Genomic DNA, 20,245 nt, shown 5'->3' with positions numbered 1-20,245 from the left:
GTTTATTACATGCACCAAACAGGAATCAAAAAGGAACCAGTCAGTAAATATCTAGTATAATATTGAGAGGTAGATTTTTTTTCTGTTTTTAATGAGACAATTATGAACATTTTTAATTCAGACAGAATTTGTTAAGAATGGGAGATAAGTAACATCATGAAAACTCATTTTCATGATGTTAAGTTTTTATCATGATTACATTAGAATCTAGCATCTCTCCAAGTGGCTCAGATGAGGGCAGCAGCGGCAGCTCAGGATACAGGTTCTGGGGTGGGGGTGGGACCTGCCAAGGTCTTTATCTGAGGGCCTACTCTGCCTTCAGCCCTGCCGTGGGCTCCACCAAGGAAAAACAGGTGTTGGGTCCCCAGTTTATTATTGGGTCAGACTGAGTGAGCCAGCTCAAAACTGGGTATAAAATGTTAAAAGCAGCTCATGCTGTACATTTGCCCCTGACTATTCTGAAAGAGATGGGAATACCAGACCATCTGACCTGCCTCTTGAGAAACCTACATGCAGGTCAGGAAGCAACAGTTAGAACTAGACATGGAACAACAGACTGGTTCCAAACAGGAAAAAGAGTACGTCAAGGCTGTAGATTGTCACCCTGCTTATTTAACTTCTATGCAGAGTACATCATGAGAAACGCTTGGCTGGAAGAAGCACAAGCTGGAATCAAGATTGCTGGGAGAAATATCAATAATCTCAGATATGCAGATAACACCACCTTTATGGCAGAAAGTGAAGAGGAACTAAAAAGCCTCTTGATGAAAGTGAAAGAGGAGAGTGAAAAAGTTGGCTTAGAGCTCAACATTCAGAAAACGAAGATCATGGCATCTGGTCCCATCATTTCATGGGAAATGGGTGGAGAAACGGTGGAAACAGTGTCAGACTTTATTTTTTGGGGCTCCAAAATCACTGCAGATGGTGAGTGCAGCCATGAAATTAAAAGAAGCTTACTCCTTGGAAGGAAAGTTATGACCAACCTAGATAGCATATTTAAAAGCAGAGACATTACTTTTCCAACAAAGGTCGGTCTAGCCAAGGCTAAGGTTTTTCCAGTGGTCATGTACGGATGTGAGAGCTGGACTGTGAAGAAAGCTGAGTGCCGAAGAATTGATGCTTTTGAACTGTGGTGTTGGAGAAGACTCTCGAGAGTCCCTTGGACTGCAAGGAGATCCAACCAGTCCATCCTAAAGGAGACTGGCCCTGGGTGTTCTTTGGAAGGAATGATGCTAAAGCTGAAACTCTAATACTTTGGCCACCTCATGCGAAGAGCTGACTCACTGGAAAAGACTCTGATGCTGGGAGGGATTGCGGGCAGGAGGAGAAGGGGACAACAGAGGATGAGATGGCTGGATGGCATCACTGACTCGATGGACATAAGTTTGAGTGAACTCCGGGAGTTGGTGATGGACAGGGAGGCCTGGCGTGCTGCAGTTCATGGGGTCACAAAGAGTTGGACACAACTGAGCAACTGAACTGAACTGAACTGAATCCTCCAACACAGGTCTGGTGAGAACTGGTCTTCAACATGGAGCAGCACAGCCTACTGAGCCTTGCAGACCTCTTCAATACAGCTGCACACAGAATGTCCACTGGCAATCAGGGGCAGCTGATATGACACAGACAAAACTTACTCTGAAGAATCGTGGGCCCACGCGAACTCCTGGGCAGACCCAAAACTCTTGTTCCTCAGTGCCATTGCTGTGTAGATGATGTACTCGCCGTCACCACACACCACAACAAACCTACAAGTTAGAAAAGCCAGGGTGGGGGGAAGTACAGAGGACCAATGACATGCAGAAGTTAAAAAACAATGATTTATCTTGTTTCTAATACGGTGAAATATTTCTAATAACAAACGTTATTTCAGTTGACTGTTACAAATGAACCTAATATCTTTTAAAGTTATATATTTCTTAGAATACAGAGCTAGACATAAATATTACACCCAACAAATCAAAAGCAGATTATGAAGATGGGGTTACTGCTGAAAATATTATTGCAATGGCCTCTCTTACAAACAAAGGGTCAGGAAGATAAGAAAGGCTGGTGACGTATAGGAGAGGACTCCAATAATTCAACTGGCATTTATTGAGTACTCAGATACCTGGCATTTTGCTCATTACATCTACACAATAAAAAGGCATGATCTTCTTGCAAGGCTACCATCATTTTAAAGCTGATCATTCACATAAATGAAAATATCTTATCCCACTTTTTAATGACTGTTAAATTTATGATATTTATAACAAACAGGGTATTTTTAACATTTGTTAAGAAAAAAAGAATGTTGCATAGTCAAAACTTTCTCAACAGACATATTGGCTGTTATTAGACTGCCAAAGCTGAAATGTAAAATTTAAGCAAAAATTGTTTTATGATATTAAGGGGAAAATATGTAATGTGTTCTTACTCTTCATAAGAAAACTTTATTGCAAGTAATTATGGAGACCATTTACTGAACAAGGCAGCATACTTGGTTTATATACTTGGTCTTTTTTAATACTCAGGACAACATTATAAAATGCTCAGATCTACTATAAAGTAATTTTTAAAGTTTACACGTTTAAACTCATTGTATGAGAAACTGTTCTTTCACAAGATGTTTAGCGCTTTACAAATCTTAAGGGAGAAACAAAGCTGATGATACAAATTACAGAGAAGAAGCAGAATTATTACCTTTCCCAAAACTTTTTCAAAAGACAAAGACCTCACAACTCTTCTTAAGAGCAATGAGTCAGCAAATATTTAGAGAGCACCTACTAAGTCTCGGGTAAGACAGGATTCTTGCTCTTGAAGGAGCATAGGACATGTCATAAGGACGCATACCAATATGTATGAAATTTTGTATGTACAAAATTATTCCACTGTTCAAAACTGTGTAGTGGGAAAGGCCAGGAAGACAATTATGCTTCACCGTGCATGCAGACAAGATCAACAGGCCTGGCTGCCTGCCACTGTGTTGAGGCCAGGGCAAAAGCTCAATGAAGAATGCGCGTCACAGGGCAGGGCTGGGACAAGCTGTGGATATGCAAACACACATAGGCCCAGGGGGAGATTCTGGTGGTGGCTTACCGTCCGTTAGGATTGTGCTGAATAGTCTGAGGGTATATTTCACAACTGCCCATATCTTTTACTGCCAGTGGCAGTCTTTCTCCATCTTTAATTTCAGCATCTCCCATTGCTTTTAGGTTGGCCTGCTGGACTTCGGAATGTTTGGCCCAGATTATCTTTCCATTGGCATCCATGGACATGGCAGGTTCCTCCCGACCAAGCTGAAGGAATGACAAATGACTTTAAGCCACAAAAAGGAAAACAAATGATAAACATTTGTTTATCAACAAATGTTTTTTTTACAACAAAATAAACATTTTCTATTTTCATTTAATGAAGGGCTCCTTTCTTCCACTTAACTCTCCTCACCAGTACCTAATCTCTTTTAAGTACATAGCTCAATGACAGAGTGCCAGTTTAACAAAGCTGGTGACTTAGAAGAAAACTGCTCCCCCTGTATACCCTATTCAGAGATGCTGCAATGAGAGATTACCTTAACAATGATGCTCCCTTCATCATAGCCCAAAGCAACGTTATTGGACCCTCGCAGGCTGGCCACACACCATACTCTCTCCATTCCATAATTCAAAGTACTCTCAAGGCGATAGGTGCTTGAATGCCAAATACGTACGGTTCCTGAAAAAACAACGTGAATCAGCCGTTTGACTTGAATACCCAACAGTGAACTATCAGGTGGACCAGCCACGTGGAAGTCTTTATATTCAAACACAACACACTTCCTGGAAGCTTCATTTTTGATCTGTAGTCTGTGACTTTATAAAGCAACATAAACATATAATACAAAGTGCATAACAAGCTAAAACAAAGAAACGTAATTTTTATGTGTGAAGTAATGACTGGATTCCTGGGTACAGTGCCTACTACATGCCAGATGCTTTTTATGTTATTTCTCCACATTCTTTCACTACGATCCTATGAGGTAGGTGTATCTATTCCCATTTCATAATGTACCCAAACCACACGTTTATGAAGTGGCAGAGCCTGAATCTGATCCTGGGCTTTTAGACTCCAAAGCACAGGCTTTTTCCGTTTTCCCCTAGCACTTCCAGGTGTCCTCTTATGTACCTAACAGAGTCAAAACACATCAGAATCATGATGATGAAAATGATAGTAACAATGTCCTTGTACTCTTTTATAGCTTAAGTAATCTACTCTAATAAAAAATATCAAAATCTTTTGAAACTTCCAATGAAAATGCAGGGCACTAAGCTGGCTTAAATATCCAGTCAGCAATGAATGATAAGCATAGGAATAAATATACATTTCTAACTTACCATCTTCTGAACCTGTGATGATGATTGGCAGCTCAGGATGAAAACTGGCACAAGACACATTTTGGGCATGCCCCTCCAGTGTCTGTACACAAGTTTTATTCTATAGTCAATACACAGAAAACACTCTTATTAGTGGAAAACAATAACTCATCCTTAATTTTCCCAGAGCACAGATACACAATCAATGATAATGGTCGTAACAATCTGAACAATATTCAATACAGAGATTTTTGAAAGAGAATCATCTTACTGTGCACATGTTTTCTCACTGTTTGTTAGTACAGGCAAAAGTAACTATCATATTTAAAGAAGAAAACACACACCCCCTGAAAGAGCTGGTTTTCATCTAAGTATCAGTGCCCCAATTTCCTAAAATGTCTTTAATGTTTTTATTCTGCATTTAAACACAGATTTGAGTATCTCACTATAAGTGGTTTTCTAGGCCTCATTTTATTAACTATTCATGGTTATTTTGATGTGAGAAACAAAAAAATAAAATTTTAAAATCTTGGAGATAAAAAGTATAGTAACAAGAGTTCATAATCAGGTTTACAAGAGTCTATGTGGCAAAATGATAGCACTATTGTGATGTCTGACATTAGTCACTAGTGTGCTAGTTTTGAAATACAAATGAAGTCTGCCAATGAGGATACTAAAGGATGTAAGAATTCATTTTAATTAAAACCTTGAAATTTCTCATTTCTAGTAGTAAATGAAAAATAAACATGATGGCGTTTTATTTTTAAAATCTTAATAAGCATTTGTTGTTACTTTCATGGGGAATTCTGAGACCACAGTTTAGGTGCAATTCCTGATGCCTTAACTTATTATTATGCTCAAAACAGAGTTCAACAACCCAAGTTTGAACTGTCCTGTAAGAAACAGTGAGAAGTATATTTAACATAAGGCAAGTAAGCTATGTAAAAACTGTACCTGATAGTCCCATATTTTCACAAGACGGTCATCTGCTCCTGAGATGAGGTATGGCTTGTCACCACCACTGTAGTAATCAATGCAATTCACGCCCTTCTCATGTCCCTCCAGAGTGAAGTTTGGTGACGATGAGCCCAGCTGCCACACCTTCAGAGAGCAACAGCATCTGCCAGTCAACATGGGGCCTTCATTTCAGAAGGCAGCTCTACCACACCCCTGACAGGTCAAAGAAATGCCAAATCCCAGGGGAGAAGCTGAAGAATGCTCATTTTTTCACCCACTTGTTTGGGTTCTTTCTCACTTTACTTGAATTTCCAGGGAGCAGAATCACTATGGCATTCTCTGAAATGCCAATTCCAGGCTTTATCCTTAGAGATTATGATTCAGTGGAACTACAGTGAAGTTCAGGAATCTAGATTTTCAACAGACACCCCACGTGTCTTGACTTTGAGAAACACTACTCTATGGGTAGGAAATGATGTTATGAGAGAGTTATTAATAACACAAAGCTAATGAAAATGGACTTAGTAAGATGTATTAAGAGGAAAAAAATTACTGCTTTAATCAAAAAATTTAAAGTATGAAAAAGCAGTCATATATTACAACAGCACTGCTATTGAGCTTTGGAGAAGGAAATGGCATCCCACTCCAGTGTTCTTGCCTGGAGAATCCCAGGGACGGGGGAGCCTGGAGGGCTGCCGTCTGTGGGGTCGCACAGAGTTGGACACGACTGAAGTGACTTAACAGCAGCAGCTATTGAGCTTTATCTTTACAAATATTTATTTTGTATGACTACTACATGGGAGGCCCTGTGGGGAGTATAAAAATATGTAAACAAACTTTACTAGAGCCAAAGGACAATTTTGTCCTCAAGCTATATCTAATTTAGTGAAGAAACTTCTAAACTAATTTCAAAGTTTTCAACATTATGTCAAAAACAAGGATAATTGAGTAAAAGAAAAAAAATAATAAAGTAAATCAAAGCCCTAAGATAGTCAACATGTACCATTTAATAGTAAGTTGTCAGACAAACAGAAGATAACATTTTATATAAGTCAAAGGAAAACTAATAAAAATGTTATATAGATGTAAGCCTATTCATGTAACCAAAGTTAAATCTATGCATATAGATATATTTTAAGTACTACAGTGGGAAAAGGAATATATTTTCACTCATTGCAACATGTATTAAGCATCTAATATAGACAGGGCACTGTGCTGCTTGCTAATGTGTGTCTGCTTGTGGGAGGAGGGTAACATACGGTTCCTGCCCCAAACATCAACATGTCGGGAATAAAGATTTTCCATTATTATTCAACAGGAAGGCCATAATAGAGACCCCCAAAAATGGAAGGAATGGGATGAGAATGGCTCTGTCTAGGGGTGAAACGGATGGCTGAAGAGAGCTTCTCAGAGTAAATAACTGCTAAGCCTTGAAAGATGAGTAATTCTCCAGAGGAAAAGAAATCAATAAGGGAGAATAAAGGATACTGTAGGCATTGGGCCCAGCTGAATGAGGTAAGGTTCTGTGAACATTCACGGCTTCTCGAGAAAATGGTGAGGAGACCAGGTTTACAGGAGATGTCTCGTAACATTAGCTAAGGTTGGTCTTGCAAACCCTTATATTCCATACCAAGGCATCTGGACTTTACCCTTAGATTGGGAACTGACAAGATGGAACCCACGTTTTAGAAAGATAACTGGCAGTGGTATGGAGAAATGGAGTAAGAAAAACAGAATGGAGGTAAATGAAATAGATTAATAATCTGCAGAAGGCAACAGCAAATACACTAACAAAGAGGAAAACAGTGACCTAGAGAAGACACAGGCATTTTCTTATTCTGGGTTTGCAGAGGTTTAAAACTCTTACTATATATTGCTTCCACATGGAGAAACACCCCTCCATTAAGAGCACTGAGTTGCCACACCATTTTTCTAAACAGAATATGCCCTTCTGAATCAAAATAAGAAGTCCTATATTGCTTCAAAATGAGCTTTTTTTTTTTTTTTTCAAAATGAGCTTTTGAGAGAAACTTCTCAGATAGGAAGCCAGCAGTAAAATACCTAACACAATTATATCTCACCAACAAGCATAACTGACACAAACAGTGGGCACCTTACCTTGATTGTCCTGTCCAAAGAAGCACTGGCAAACTGGTTGTTATCTTTAGGGTTGATCACAATCTGCATTACATAATGGGTGTGTCCTTCAAACACTTGTGAGCAAGACCATTTTTTATCCCAGTCCCAGAGTTTAATAAGCATGTCATCTAGATCAAAAGAAAGTCTCCACTTAGTTGCAATATCTATTTCTTTCATTCAGAACTAAGGTGCAGAATCTCTGTGCCTTTTTAAGGAAGAAAATCTAACACAAATCATATATTCCATGACTTACAGACACAGAATCAGAATTGAACAGATTTTTCAAAATGCTCATTCTAAGAATAATTTTAACTTTCTGAAGAATGGAGATAAAAGACATTACTAATAGCAAATATACAAATTTCATGGAAGAAATTTAAAACAGACTCGATGGGTTTTACAGAATGATAAAAGAATAACACAAGTTTAATTAGAGTCTAAGTATGACTGAATAATGATGACAATGACTATTTCAGAAACAAGCATTTCTCTTTTAATCAGTTCAGTTGCTTAGTCATGTCTGACTCTTTTCCACCCCATGGACTGCAGCACGCCAGGCTTCAATTGGTTAAAAAAAGTTCTGAATTACTTCTCAATTTCTAACTTAAAAATGTTTCAAAGAGCTATTACCAATTCAGTGCAACCTGTTTTAACTGCCTTCCAAAAAGCTCCACTGCTTTACACATAATACCAAGGTGCAAACTAGTCTGAATATAAAGATAAAACTGACTAGAGTATATGGCAATCTGCCAAAAATTCACTCACTCAACACATAAATTAGCTTTCTGTTCAGCAGATGTTCCAGCATCTAGACCTTCAGGTATTCCCTGACAGGAATTGGAGCAACTGCTACACAAATCCTAAGTAGAGCTGATAGTCATTAAAATACAAAAGCAAGCAGCACTGATAGAACGTTAATGGATTTAAATAGTTTAAAGGCTGCTTGGAATCAGAACTCTACTTGTAACAGCAGTAAATGAATTGCACGTCTCACTAAATAAAAATGAATTACTCAAAGAGACCTACATGACCAAAAGGGGTCATCTCTTACCACTGCTGGTTAGAATGAAAGGCTGGGTTGGATGAACAGCAATACAGCGAATGTAGTCTGAATGTGCCTCAAACATATGAACTCTCTCCAGAGTGTTGTAATTGAATACTCTAATCTGCATGTCATCCTAGAAATGAAAATTTAAAAACCATCATTACTCTTATGAAGTAAATTGCACAAAAAAATATACTACAGGCTCAAGGTATAAAGTCCAGGGTTCAAAACACTGCACTCATTAACAAAAGAAAGCAAGAATCAAAATTCTGCAACTCATTTAGGTAATCACTGACCAATTCATAAATGGGATTAGAAATTCACATGCTTACTTACCGCTCCTGTTACAACCCAATTCTTCCTTGCAACAAACTTAGCAGCTCGGACAGGAAGATCACATACTTCAAATGTTTTCACCAGTGTCTTAAAAATGTAACAAGAACATACCACTTTGAGTTATGAAAAAACAACTGAAAAATCTATTCTGTTATATTTAAAACATCCAATTATTTAGATCACTTCTAATCTTAAAAATATTCTCTAGCTAAAATATAAAAGCAGTTGAATGGGAAACATTGACCAATCATCTTTTCTTTAACAGATTCAAACCTAAAATACTTATAAAAGAAAAAAGGAAAGCAAATATCCACAAGATGAAGTTCCCCATCCTCTGTGCTCCAGTCCTTCCCTACTTCTCTAGCCCCATCCTCAGCTACTCTCAGCCTTACCTTTGCTCCCATTCCCTCCACCTGAAAACCCACCCAAAGAACCTTATACTCCACTTTCACAACATAGCACTTTCGTAATTATATGCTTACTGTCAGTCTTTCCTGCTAAGCCCCCAAGGGTGGGAATCTTATTCACCACTGTATACCTAGAGCCTAAGAACAGTGGATGAAAAACCACCCACATGTAATAAGTATTTATTGAATGAATTAGCTCTTAGTTTTCTTCTTTTAAAAATTAAACCCATAAACTCATAAAATAAACTTATAAACAATATACAATTCTTTTGTATACTTCAGCAAGATACTTCCATACAGAAACTGTTTCTTTTTAGTGATGAACTAAGTGATTCCTAATTCTTCACAGTGATTAAGATGTCCTTTAAAGCTGCTCAGAATAGTTATATACACAGGATAGAAAGCTGCTCAGAAAAGAATTATACACACAGGATAAAGGTGGAAAACTAGAAGACCGTGCCAGAAAGAACAGCAATGAATACATTTCGTTGTCCTCCCACTTTGATACCTTGTTCTTTAAAATTCTGAAAGTCAAACTATCCCTTTAAAAAAATTATTTCATTCTTTTTATATGTAATTTATTTTTTGGCTGTTCTGGGTCTTCACTGCTGCACAGGTTTTTCTCTAGTTGTGGAGAGTGGGGGCTCTTCTCTAGTTGTTGTGCATGGGCTCTCATTGTAGTGGCCTTTCTTAAAGCAGAGCAAAGGCTCAAAGGTGCACATGCTTCAGCAGTTGTGGCATGTGGGCTCAGTTGTTGCGGCTTCTAGGCTCTGGAGCACAGAGTCAATAGCTGTGGTGCACGGGCTTAGGTGCTCTGCGGTATGTGGGATCCTTCTGGATCGGGGATTGAATCCGTGTCTCCTGCATTGACAGGTTGATTCTTTACCACTGAGCCACCAGGGAAGCCCCAAACTATCACTTTTCTATATCTGTTTCTGTACTAGAGAATAGTGAAAAGAGCATATTTTGATTGATTAACCATGTGTACCAAATTTAAAAATAGGAATTGGCTCGTAAGAACTGTTGAGCCCAATCTGGCTTCCTGAGCAAGACCTTAAAGATTCTTCAGAAAAGACTGAATAAGTGGGGGCATGAGCTCCAACCTGCACAATCATTACCAGCTGACTGTGATACAGACACATGTGAGCAGGCAGAACGCGCAACCTACAAGATGACATGGTAATGCACAAAAGCTCTTACTTCAGTTCACTCAGTTGTGTCCAACACTTTGTGACCCCATGAACCAGAGCACACCAGGCCTCTCCGTCCATCACCAATTCCTGGAGTTTACCCAAACTCATGTCCATTGAGTTGGTGATGCCATCCAACCATCTCATCCTCTGTTGTCCCCTTCTCCTCCTGCCCTCAATCCTTCCCAGCATCAGGGTCTTTTCAAATGAGCCAACTCTTCACATCAGGTGGCCAAAGTATTGGAGTTTCAGCTTCAGCATCAGTCCTTCCAATGAATATTCAGGACTGATTTCTTTTAGGATTGACTGGTTTGATCTTAAGAGTCCAAGGGACTCTCAAGAGTCTTCTCCAATAGCACAGTTCAAAAGCATCAGTTCTTTGGTGCTCAGTTTTCTTTATGGTCCACCCTCACATCCATACATGACCACTGGAAAAACTATAGCCTTGACTAGATGGACCTTTGTTGACAAAGTAATGTCTCTACTTTCTAATATGCTGTCTAGGTTGGTCATAACTTCCCTTCCAAGGAGTAAGCGTCTTTTAATTTCATGGCTGCAGTCACCATCTGCAGTGATTTTGGAGCCCCCCAAAATAAAGTCAGCCACTGTTTCCCCATCTATTTGCCATGAAGTGATGGGACCAGATGCCATGATCTTCGTTTTCTGAATGTTGAGCTTTAAGCCAACTTTTTCACTCTCCTCTTTCACTTTCATCAAGAGGCTCTTTAGTTCTTCACTTTCTGCCATAAGGGTGGTGTCATCTGCATATCTGAGGTTATTGATATTTCTCCTGGCAATCCTGATTTCGTCTTGTGCTTCATCCAGCCCAGCATTTCTCATGATGTACTCTGCATATACGTTAAATAAGAAGGGTGACAATCTACAGCCTTGACGTACTCCTTTTCCTATTTGGAACCAGTCTGTTGTTCATGTCCAGTTCTAACTGTTGCTTTCTGACCTGCATACAGGTTTCTCAAGAGGCAGGTTAGGTGGTCTGGTATTCCCATCTCTTTCAGAATTTTCCACAGTTTATTGTGATCCACACAGTCAAAGGCGTTGGCATAGTCAATAAAGCAGAAATAGATGTTTTTCTGGAACTCTCTTGCTTTTTCCATGACCCAGAAGATGTCAACAATTTGTTCTCTGTTCCTCTGCCTTTTCTAAAACCAGGTTGAACATCTGGAAGTTCACGGTTCACATACTGCTGAAACCTGGCTTGGAGAATTTTAAGCACTACTTTACTAACCTGTGAGATGAGTGCAATTGTGTGGTAGTTTGAGCATTCTTTGGCATTGCCTTTCTTTGGGATTGGAATGAAAACTGACCTTTTCCAGCCCTGTGGCCACTGCTGAGTTTTCCATATTTGCTGACATATTGAGTGCAGCACTTTCACAGCATCATCTTTCAGGATTTGAAATAGCTCAACTGGAATTCCATCACCTCCACTAGCTTTGTTATATTGATGCTTCCTAAGGCCCACTTGACTTCACATACCAAGATGTCTGGCTCTAGGTGAGTGATCACACCATTGTGATTATCTGGGTCATGAAGTTCTTTTTTGTATAGTTCTTCTGTGTATTCTTGCCACCTCTTCTTAATATCTTCTGCTTCTGTTAGGTCCATACAATGTCTGTGCTTTACTGAGCCCATCTTTGCATGAAATGTTCCCTTGGTATCTCTAATTTTTTTGAAGAGATCACTAGCCTTTCCCATTCTATTGTTTTCCTTTATTTCTTTGCATTGATTGCTGAGGATGGCTTTCTTATCTCTCCTTGCTATTCTCTGGAACTCTGCACTCAAATTGGTATATCTTTCCTTTTCTCTTTTGCCTGTCACTTCTCTTCTTTTCACAGCTATTTGTAAGGCCTCTTAAGGAGGCAACAAACTCAGGGATCTGCTGAGCAGTAAAAAATGAAGCAGCCACAGCACTAACAGTCATGGTTCAGGCCTACATTGAGTGCTGTTGATGATACAAATGACCTAAGGGATGGTCTTCCTACTCCAGAAGCTAAACAAGATAAAGAGGATGAAATACTACACACTCAACATATAAATCACCAAAGAGAAGTAAGTAAAGAAAGAAATACTTGTATCGTGCCTGACAGGTTACATACACAATTTTATCTAATTTGATTTAATCATTCTGACAATCCTGTGAAGTAGAAAGGCAACATATCATTTTCATTTAGGTAAGTAAATCAAGCCTCAACATGGTTAAGTCTTGCCCACATCATTTAATTAGCAGAATGGCTTCAAATTCTAACATACTGATTTTTTAACTGCTGCACCCATCACCGCAAAGAGTATATAATTCCTCATTTGAAATTCAAGAACATTTGAATTACTCCCTAAAACCTTTTCGGCTCTCTCAAGCATCTTGCTCTCCATATACACAAGTGCCAAGTAACTTCTGTTGGTGATAAAGGAAGAAAAGCAGGGAGATCCAAAACAAATCAACCATTCAACAAGACTTACTGAATGTTTACTATGAGCCTGACTGTCAGGTGCCCACTTGAAATAACAATGGGAAGTAACAGTAGGAAAAACACTAGGAAAATCACTAGGGATTTTCTTCAGAAACCTGCAGGGTTTCCTTCAGAACCTTCTTTTCTTGAAGGAAAGAAGGAAATTTTAAAAATTACCAATGAGATGAATTATGAAGGGGGAAGCAGATGGCCCTGCAGAAGGGCACAGAAGGGTACAAAAACAAAGATGAAGCAAAGTAGACGACCTGAATCAAGCAGTTACATTACAGTAAAAATAAGGGAAGTACACCTGGGCTTTAGAGCACACCTCTCACCACATAGTGAGAGGAAGGAGAGTGAGAGATGGTGAAATGGAGCTGACAGAGGGAACCTCTAGGAAGCATGGTGGGGGTGGGGGAGGCACCAATATATCTGTTAAGCACAAAATCAGAAAGATTTTAAACATTTGGATAGAACAGATCCTCTACCCCACCAAAAGCAGTAGGCAAACATCCTTTCTACATCAAGCCAAAAGGAATTCATAAGATTTGAAATTGCAGAGGACAGAAATTCTGAATTAGTGATATACTGATAAATGGAAAGTTTATTATTCAGTAGTTCAACACATAGTTACTGAGCACATATTGTGTGTCAGGTACCGTCACAGGCACTGGGATAGAGCAGAAAACAAAATGTTAATGTGAATAAAATATCACTGGTGGGGTCCTGGTTGAATGTGCAGTCCTTACTGTTTCATTAGAATGATATAAACTGAAAGGGTGGTTTAAGTATACTTTTGAACTTGGTTCCTCCTAAGGCCTATTTTTGCCATTTTTAACCCCTCAAATGTGAATTTTATCTGGATTTTAAAAACTTAACCTTGGATGTTGGGGATAATTACTGTATAAATAGACACAAAAGTGTACAGCATAGTGCTGACTATATGTTCTAGACGTTGAAAGAAAAAGATTAAGGATGGCCAAAAAAGACTGGAAAAGATAAACTAAGTTGAAATATATATTACTTACTCAGAGGAAAGCATTTAAGACAGATAATCTGTAAAAGACATATTTCTACATGTAATGAAAAGCTGACTGCAAACATCTCTCTGTTATTGTCTATAATCTGTATGGCTGCCTGAAAGTTATCTGCACCATGCACATCTGCACCACATGTGGGGGAAAATCAGTAAAAGTAAAAATCTCATTTTGAAGATTTTTAGAATACTCACTGAATGGAAAATTAAGTACCATTAAATACTATTATCTAGAGCAAGTGATCTTATATTGGTCAGTTTCTTCAAAGAAGAGCTAGTACTACCTACATGAGAACTTAATACTTCAATATTGGATACAATGAGCCCAGAACAGTTTCTCCCACAAGCTCTATCTTCATAAATGTTAGCTTTATTAAAAATACTTCATACCAATTTATTTGGAAAAGCAGTATGTATGTATGTATGTGTGTATATATATATATATACACACACACACACACACACACACACATACACACACTACCATTTATCCTCTTTCATTATAAACAGTCTAAGACAGTATTTCTAATAAAGTCCTTAAAAATTTCTACCTGTGTTTCATGATTCCAAACGCACACGCTACCATTATAAAGACTGGCCAGCATCCATGGCTCTGTAGGATGCAAATCCACACTCTTAACTCGATCAGATCGAGCAGTAAGTTTTCTCTTGATATCAAGTCGCAGAGGCTAAGGACAAACAACATGAAAAACAAGCAAACAAAATGTTATATTGCTACGTCAAATGAAACATGTTTGCGATCTTAAGTAAAAACAGTGCATTAACATGCCTACAAAACAATTCAGTTTTTATTTTGCGAAACTGCAGCCACAGTTTAAAGTCTAAAGCACCTACTTATTCACTCATACATATAAAAAATATATGAGTATTTAAAAAACTTCAACTTACAGCAGCACTTGTCAATCTTTTTGGTTTACAGACACTTTTATAGCATTAATTTTTGAGGACTTAAAAAGCTTCTGTTTATGTGAAGGGTGAAAGGTGAAAGGGTTAGTTGCTCAGTTGTGTCCAACTCTTTTACGACCCCATGTACTGTAGCCCGCCAGGCTCCTCTGTCCATGGAATTCTCCAGGCAAGAATACTGGAGTCGATTACCATTCCCTTCTCCAGAAGATCTTCCCAATTCAGGGATCGAACCCGAGTCTCCTGTATTGCAGGCAGATTCTTTACCATTTGAGCCACCTTATTTATGTAGATTATATTTATTAATATTTATCATGTTAAAAATTAAAACTGAGACTACTTTATTCATGTATTAATTCATTTTCAAAAACAAACTAAACCTATTCACGTTAACTTCAATAAAATAACTACAGCTTTGAAAGAAATTTAGTGATAAGAGTAGCAATGTTTACAGTTTTGCAGAACTCTTTAAATTCTGACTTAACAGAAGACAGTTCATTTCTTGTATCTACTTTGGCCCTCAATATGTTCTGATATGTTGTTTTGGTTGACATATGAGAAAAAAAAGAAACAAACCTGGCTCATAGATACAGAGAACAACAGATTGGAAGCTCCAGAGGTGGAGTGTAGAAGAGGGAGAAATAGGTAGAGGGGGTCAAAAGGTACAAACTTCCAGTTATAAAGTAAATCATGGAGATGTAATGTACAGCAAAGCAGTTAGTACAGTGCTGCATATTTGACAGTTGCTAAGAGAGCAGATCTTAAATGTTCTCATTACAAGAAAAAAACACAAAAACACACAATTTTGTAACTATGTATGGTGACAAATGTTAACTGGACTTACTGTGGTGATTGTTTTATTATATATAAATATCAAATCATTACATTAGACACCTAAAACTAATATAATGTCAATTATACTTTTACTATTTTTTAAAATTGAGTTCTTCAGAGAACAGTAGATTTATTTTGGCAATAGTGTTATTAATAGTAAATGCTAGACAATGTAATGTGGGATCATTAAAGGCCATGTTCATGAAGGGCTCTGGAGTCAAATGGGAATGTTTATAATATTTTAATGGATTTAAGTTATAATAACCAAATGGAAATTAGGAGAATTTTGAACCAAAGCTAAAATACTCTCTCTTGTCATAAATACTAATAGTTTAAAACAGCATTTTTCAACCTGGATTTGTCATCCAAACCACAGGAAAAAAAATGATCTGAATAACTATTTTCTCAGTTCTTCCAAGGATGGCTTTTTAGGAGAAAAGTTAATTCATTATACACACTGATGGCTTATGGCAGTAGTCTCAGTTCTCTCCTAGAAGCAGATATGAGGAAGACTGATTTAAAACATGTTTCTCCTTCAGCAGGTTTTAAACACAACCTAAGAGTTTACTTGGCAACTTGAGTCACCATCAAATTTTTATTTTTGCTATCTTCCATGATGTTCATGAGTGGGAGAGAAATTTAACATTACTTTTCTACACAAATGAGGCCTGCTCAATGATTTCAGCAGAGGTAATTTCCTGAGACAAAGCAAAAGACCTCACAAGGCTCTTATTTATTGTTTTGGACATCTATCAAATCTGGATCACTGACTACTTCGAACCTGGTTCTCACTTCTATAAATACCTCCCCTTCTGGCAACAACCTCCACCTCTTACTTTCCTTTAAAAGATCTAAGTTCTCTGGCTCTTCACAATCGCTGCAAAAATATCTTCTCCATCTCAAACTTTCTACTTTCAAACCATTATCTTCACATTCCTTCCTGAAGCAGGACTTTTCACTTCATCTATTTCTGAATCTTGCCCCATTAATTACCTTCACAAATATTAACTTTTTTTTCTGGTCTCTCCATAGTTAGCAGACATGATGTGTCTATTATATGCCAGGAATCATGGTGGGAGTTTAACATAAGCCAGCATATCTCATACTTTTTCTCCAGCAAATGAGGAAATTGTACACTTTTAAACTCATATTTTACCATCAAAAAATGTCTTAAATGATTGATTACTGAGTAAAAGGGAAGGTGGCCCAAGGTACAAAGCAACACCAGTATAACAACATGCCCCTAATGCACAATCTCAATTTTTAAAAGCACAGCCAAGGGCTCTTGCTGTATTTCTCCCAATATTTTAGTGCCTACTTTGAATGAGACATCGTACTAGGGACTGTGGAATACCAAGATGAATAAGGTACTCATAAAAGTGAGTGAGAGTGGCTCAGTCGTGTCTGACTCTTTGCGACCCCATGGACTATTCAGTCCATGGAACTCTCCAGGCCAGAATACTGGAGTGGGTAGCCTTTCCCTTCTCCAGAGAATTTTTCCAACCCAGGGATCAAACCCAGGTCTCCAGCACTGCAGGCGGCTTTTTTACCAGCTGAACCACAAGGCAAGCCCAAGAATACTGGAGTGGGTGAAAATCAAAGTGAAGTTACTCGGTTGTGTCCGACTCTTTGCAACCCCAAGGACTGTAGCCCACCAGGCTTCTCCATCCATGGAGTTTTCCACTGGAGTGGGTAGCCTTTCCCTTACTCCAGGGGATCTTCCCAACCGAGGAATCGAACTGGGGTCTCCTGCATTGCAGGCTGATTCCAACTGAGCTATCAGGGAAGATACTCATACTGCAGCCTTAACTCTAAACATCTCCTTGTATCTCCCCACTTAGCTTAAATGTTACTGCCATCATATAATCTTTTGGATTACCCTACCAGAAGTAACCTTTCCTACAGGATCCTACAGAATTTAACGTTTAATATTTGTGCACACATCTCTTTTTGGTTTCTAGAGTAGATGCTCCTTAAGAGCTCATTCATGTGCAATATTCAGCACTTTATATATCTGGGTATGGGAGGCTTCCGTGGTGGCTCAGCACTTAAGAATTTGCCTGCCAATACAGGAGACATGGGTTCAATCCCTGAACTGAGAAGATCCCCTGGAGAAGGAAATGGCAATTAATTCCAGAATTCTTGCCTGGAAAATCCCATGGAGAGAGGAGCCTCGGTGTGTCCGTGGGGTCACGTGACTGAGTGACTAAAGAACAACAAAAGAGGTTTAGGAACAGAGAGGATAATCAAGATCTAAAGAATCATGATGGACTCAAGCTTCAGTTCCATCACTCATCTCAAATGCATGACAGTGGGCAAGCTTACTTAACTTCCCTCAGGTTTGCTGTACATAAAACTATTGACTATTATCTATCCCTTAGTGTAATGAGAATTAAATTCAGTATTAAGCAGTAAGAACAGTGCCTTGCCTATTTTAACCACTCCAAGAACATTTATAACTCACTCTCCCACCTGCTATGAGAATTAGGAAGCAAATGTTTAGCCAAATCCACGGCACACAGTAAACACTCTATGGTAAATGAGTGAACAAATTTACATTTAAAATCTTGTGTAAAAGATTTTAAGATTTTAAATGTGTTAAAGAATGAAATATTTAATTATAAAAATACTCTTAAAAATCTCAAAAGAAAACTAAATTAGGCAGATGCAAGGGGCTGTTTCCAAAAATGTCCATTTTGAAAACCAAAGCACACTCCAGAGCAGGTCCTTGGTAATACAAGGTAGTAGGACTTAAGTTTTGTTCTGGGGTTCTTAACCTGGGGACCCAAGAAAGCTCATGAATGAGTATTGGTGGGTGAGAGTATCTGTGAGTGAGCCCATTAAATTTTTATGCAATGTTGTGTTTCTCTATGCACTTTTATGGAAATATTCATAACATTCACAAGTTTCCCCAGGGAATCAACTTCTGTTGCAGTTAAAACTCTGTAGCAATTAGCCTTAAACTCCACCCCCCCACCCCACTTTTAACTGCAAAATGAGGGACCTGGACTTATTAATCCCTAAGGTCTTCAAGCTCCAAAATCTCTGAACATGTGCTGCTTAACAAGTTTAAAAAAAAAAGGCAAGAAAATGTTTAAATACAAAATACACAATCTCTTACATGCTTTTGGGAAGAAATTCTCACACTATCGCACTGTTTTTCTTACTATTAAAACTTAAGTGCAAAAATATTTTAGCGCATATTTGGGGGTGATAATAAAAAAATGGTGTGATGATTTGTCATTTGTCAAAAATGCTGTGTGACTGTCATTCTTCAGTTCAGTCGCTCAGTCATCTCCGACTCTTTGCAACCCCATGGACTGTTCATCACCAACTTCCTTTACTCAAACTCATGTCCATTGAGTCGGTGATGCCATCCAACCATCTCATCCTCTGTTGCTCTCTTCTCCTGCCTTCAATCTTTCCCAGCATCAGGATCTTTTCAGGGTCATTCTTCAGTCACTATATTTGCAAATGCAGACAAGCACGCCAACCAGTTTTATAAAATACGTCCCAACTCTTGGCTTCTCGCTTGACACTTAAGCTGGGATTCCAAAGCATCTGAAATTCCTCTTTTGACTCTACAGGATCCATTCACATTTCGAAAAGCGGGGGGATGGGGGCGCCTGCCTGTTTAAGTTCGTAGTTTGCGGCATACTATACCAAAACAAGCAGAAGAGTGCAAAATCAGCTGTCACCGTTTTAAAAGCACAATGAGGTAGTTTCATCAAAACCTTCTACAGAATTCAACATTTTCGGCTTCCTATGTTTCCCTACACTAAGGACCCCACTGCAGACGGCAAAAACTCTAGCAAACGCCGTAAGCACCGAAATTAGGGACCCTCCAGGCACTGTCTCCCCAAACGACCTGCCGCCTCTTCCCTTCCAGAATTCAAACTGGACCAGGACCCCTCAAGGCCTGAGGCGGTGGCTGCAGCGGGAACCCAGGCCGCGGACAACTGCGGGTCCCAGGCCAGGAGCCCCAAGAACTGGCCTTGGCCACATGGGGCCCCACTGCCTCCTGCAAGGCGTGGACTTACCATGGCTCCGTTGGTCCGAGCCCGGGCGCCCTCACTCGCTACAGACCAAGAAGTCCTGGAGAAACCCACCGATCCGCTGACCAGGCGACTGACTGACGTGGAACTTCCGGGAGGAGTTCTCGCGATAGTAAAGACCAGAGCGAGCGCCTGCGCAAAGTCGGCGCTGGGCCGGTTTTCTAAGCCCCGCCCCAATTTCCTAGGCAACAGGGCCTCCAGACTGCCCCAAGCCGACCTGGCGCCTCCGGAGAAGGCGAGGTGTGGCCTCTAGAATCGTTTGCAGTGCCCTGGTGCAGCTGAGAGTGGAGTAGAAACAAACCGAGAGTTTAAAACGATAAGAAAAAGCGAAATGCTACTTTCGAGTGCTAACGGCCGGAGAAACTCCCCCACAGTGGAGTTGTGTCACGGGAGCTGAGAAGTGCTGTCAGCGGGAGAGGGCAGAGAGAAGGGAAGATGAAGTGAGGCTCTCAGCCCACTTGTACCTTGGTCGGCCTGAGAATGAGGCCCATGTAGTCCTTTCCCGGCCCTGCTTGGGGCACCGATT

General features: G+C 39.3%; 1 protein-coding gene across 3 annotated transcripts in view; it reads right to left on the bottom strand.

Moving 5' to 3' along the window:
* COPB2 (COPI coat complex subunit beta 2) overlaps positions 1-19,812 on the bottom strand; it is a 34,527-nt gene extending 14,715 nt beyond the window's left edge. The window contains exons 1-11 of one of the 3 annotated variants that reach the window (XM_042236348.1): positions 19,705-19,812; positions 18,786-19,321; positions 14,458-14,595; positions 8,809-8,895; positions 8,479-8,605; positions 7,407-7,555; positions 5,286-5,432; positions 4,353-4,452; positions 3,551-3,693; positions 3,079-3,278; positions 1,638-1,748 (exon numbers count right to left, since the gene is read on the bottom strand). In XM_042236348.1, coding sequence (XP_042092282.1) covers positions 1,638-1,748; positions 3,079-3,278; positions 3,551-3,693; positions 4,353-4,452; positions 5,286-5,432; positions 7,407-7,555; positions 8,479-8,605; positions 8,809-8,895; positions 14,458-14,511 — 1,118 coding nt within the window. In that variant the 5' untranslated portion in view covers positions 14,512-14,595; positions 18,786-19,321; positions 19,705-19,812. Of the gene's footprint in view, positions 1-1,637; positions 1,749-3,078; positions 3,279-3,550; positions 3,694-4,352; positions 4,453-5,285; positions 5,678-6,776; positions 6,947-7,406; positions 7,556-8,478; positions 8,606-8,808; positions 8,896-14,457; positions 14,596-18,785; positions 19,322-19,704 lie in introns of those variants that run through there. The other 2 variants (XM_004003300.5, XM_060395284.1) reach the window with 2 other exon arrangements.
* Positions 19,813-20,245: the final 433 nt, after the last annotated feature.

The sequence above is a fragment of the Ovis aries genome, chromosome 1 (assembly GCF_016772045.2).
Source record: "Ovis aries strain OAR_USU_Benz2616 breed Rambouillet chromosome 1, ARS-UI_Ramb_v3.0, whole genome shotgun sequence".
NCBI lineage: Eukaryota > Metazoa > Chordata > Mammalia > Artiodactyla > Bovidae > Ovis > Ovis aries.
This window is presented reverse-complemented; position numbering and strand designations above follow the sequence as displayed.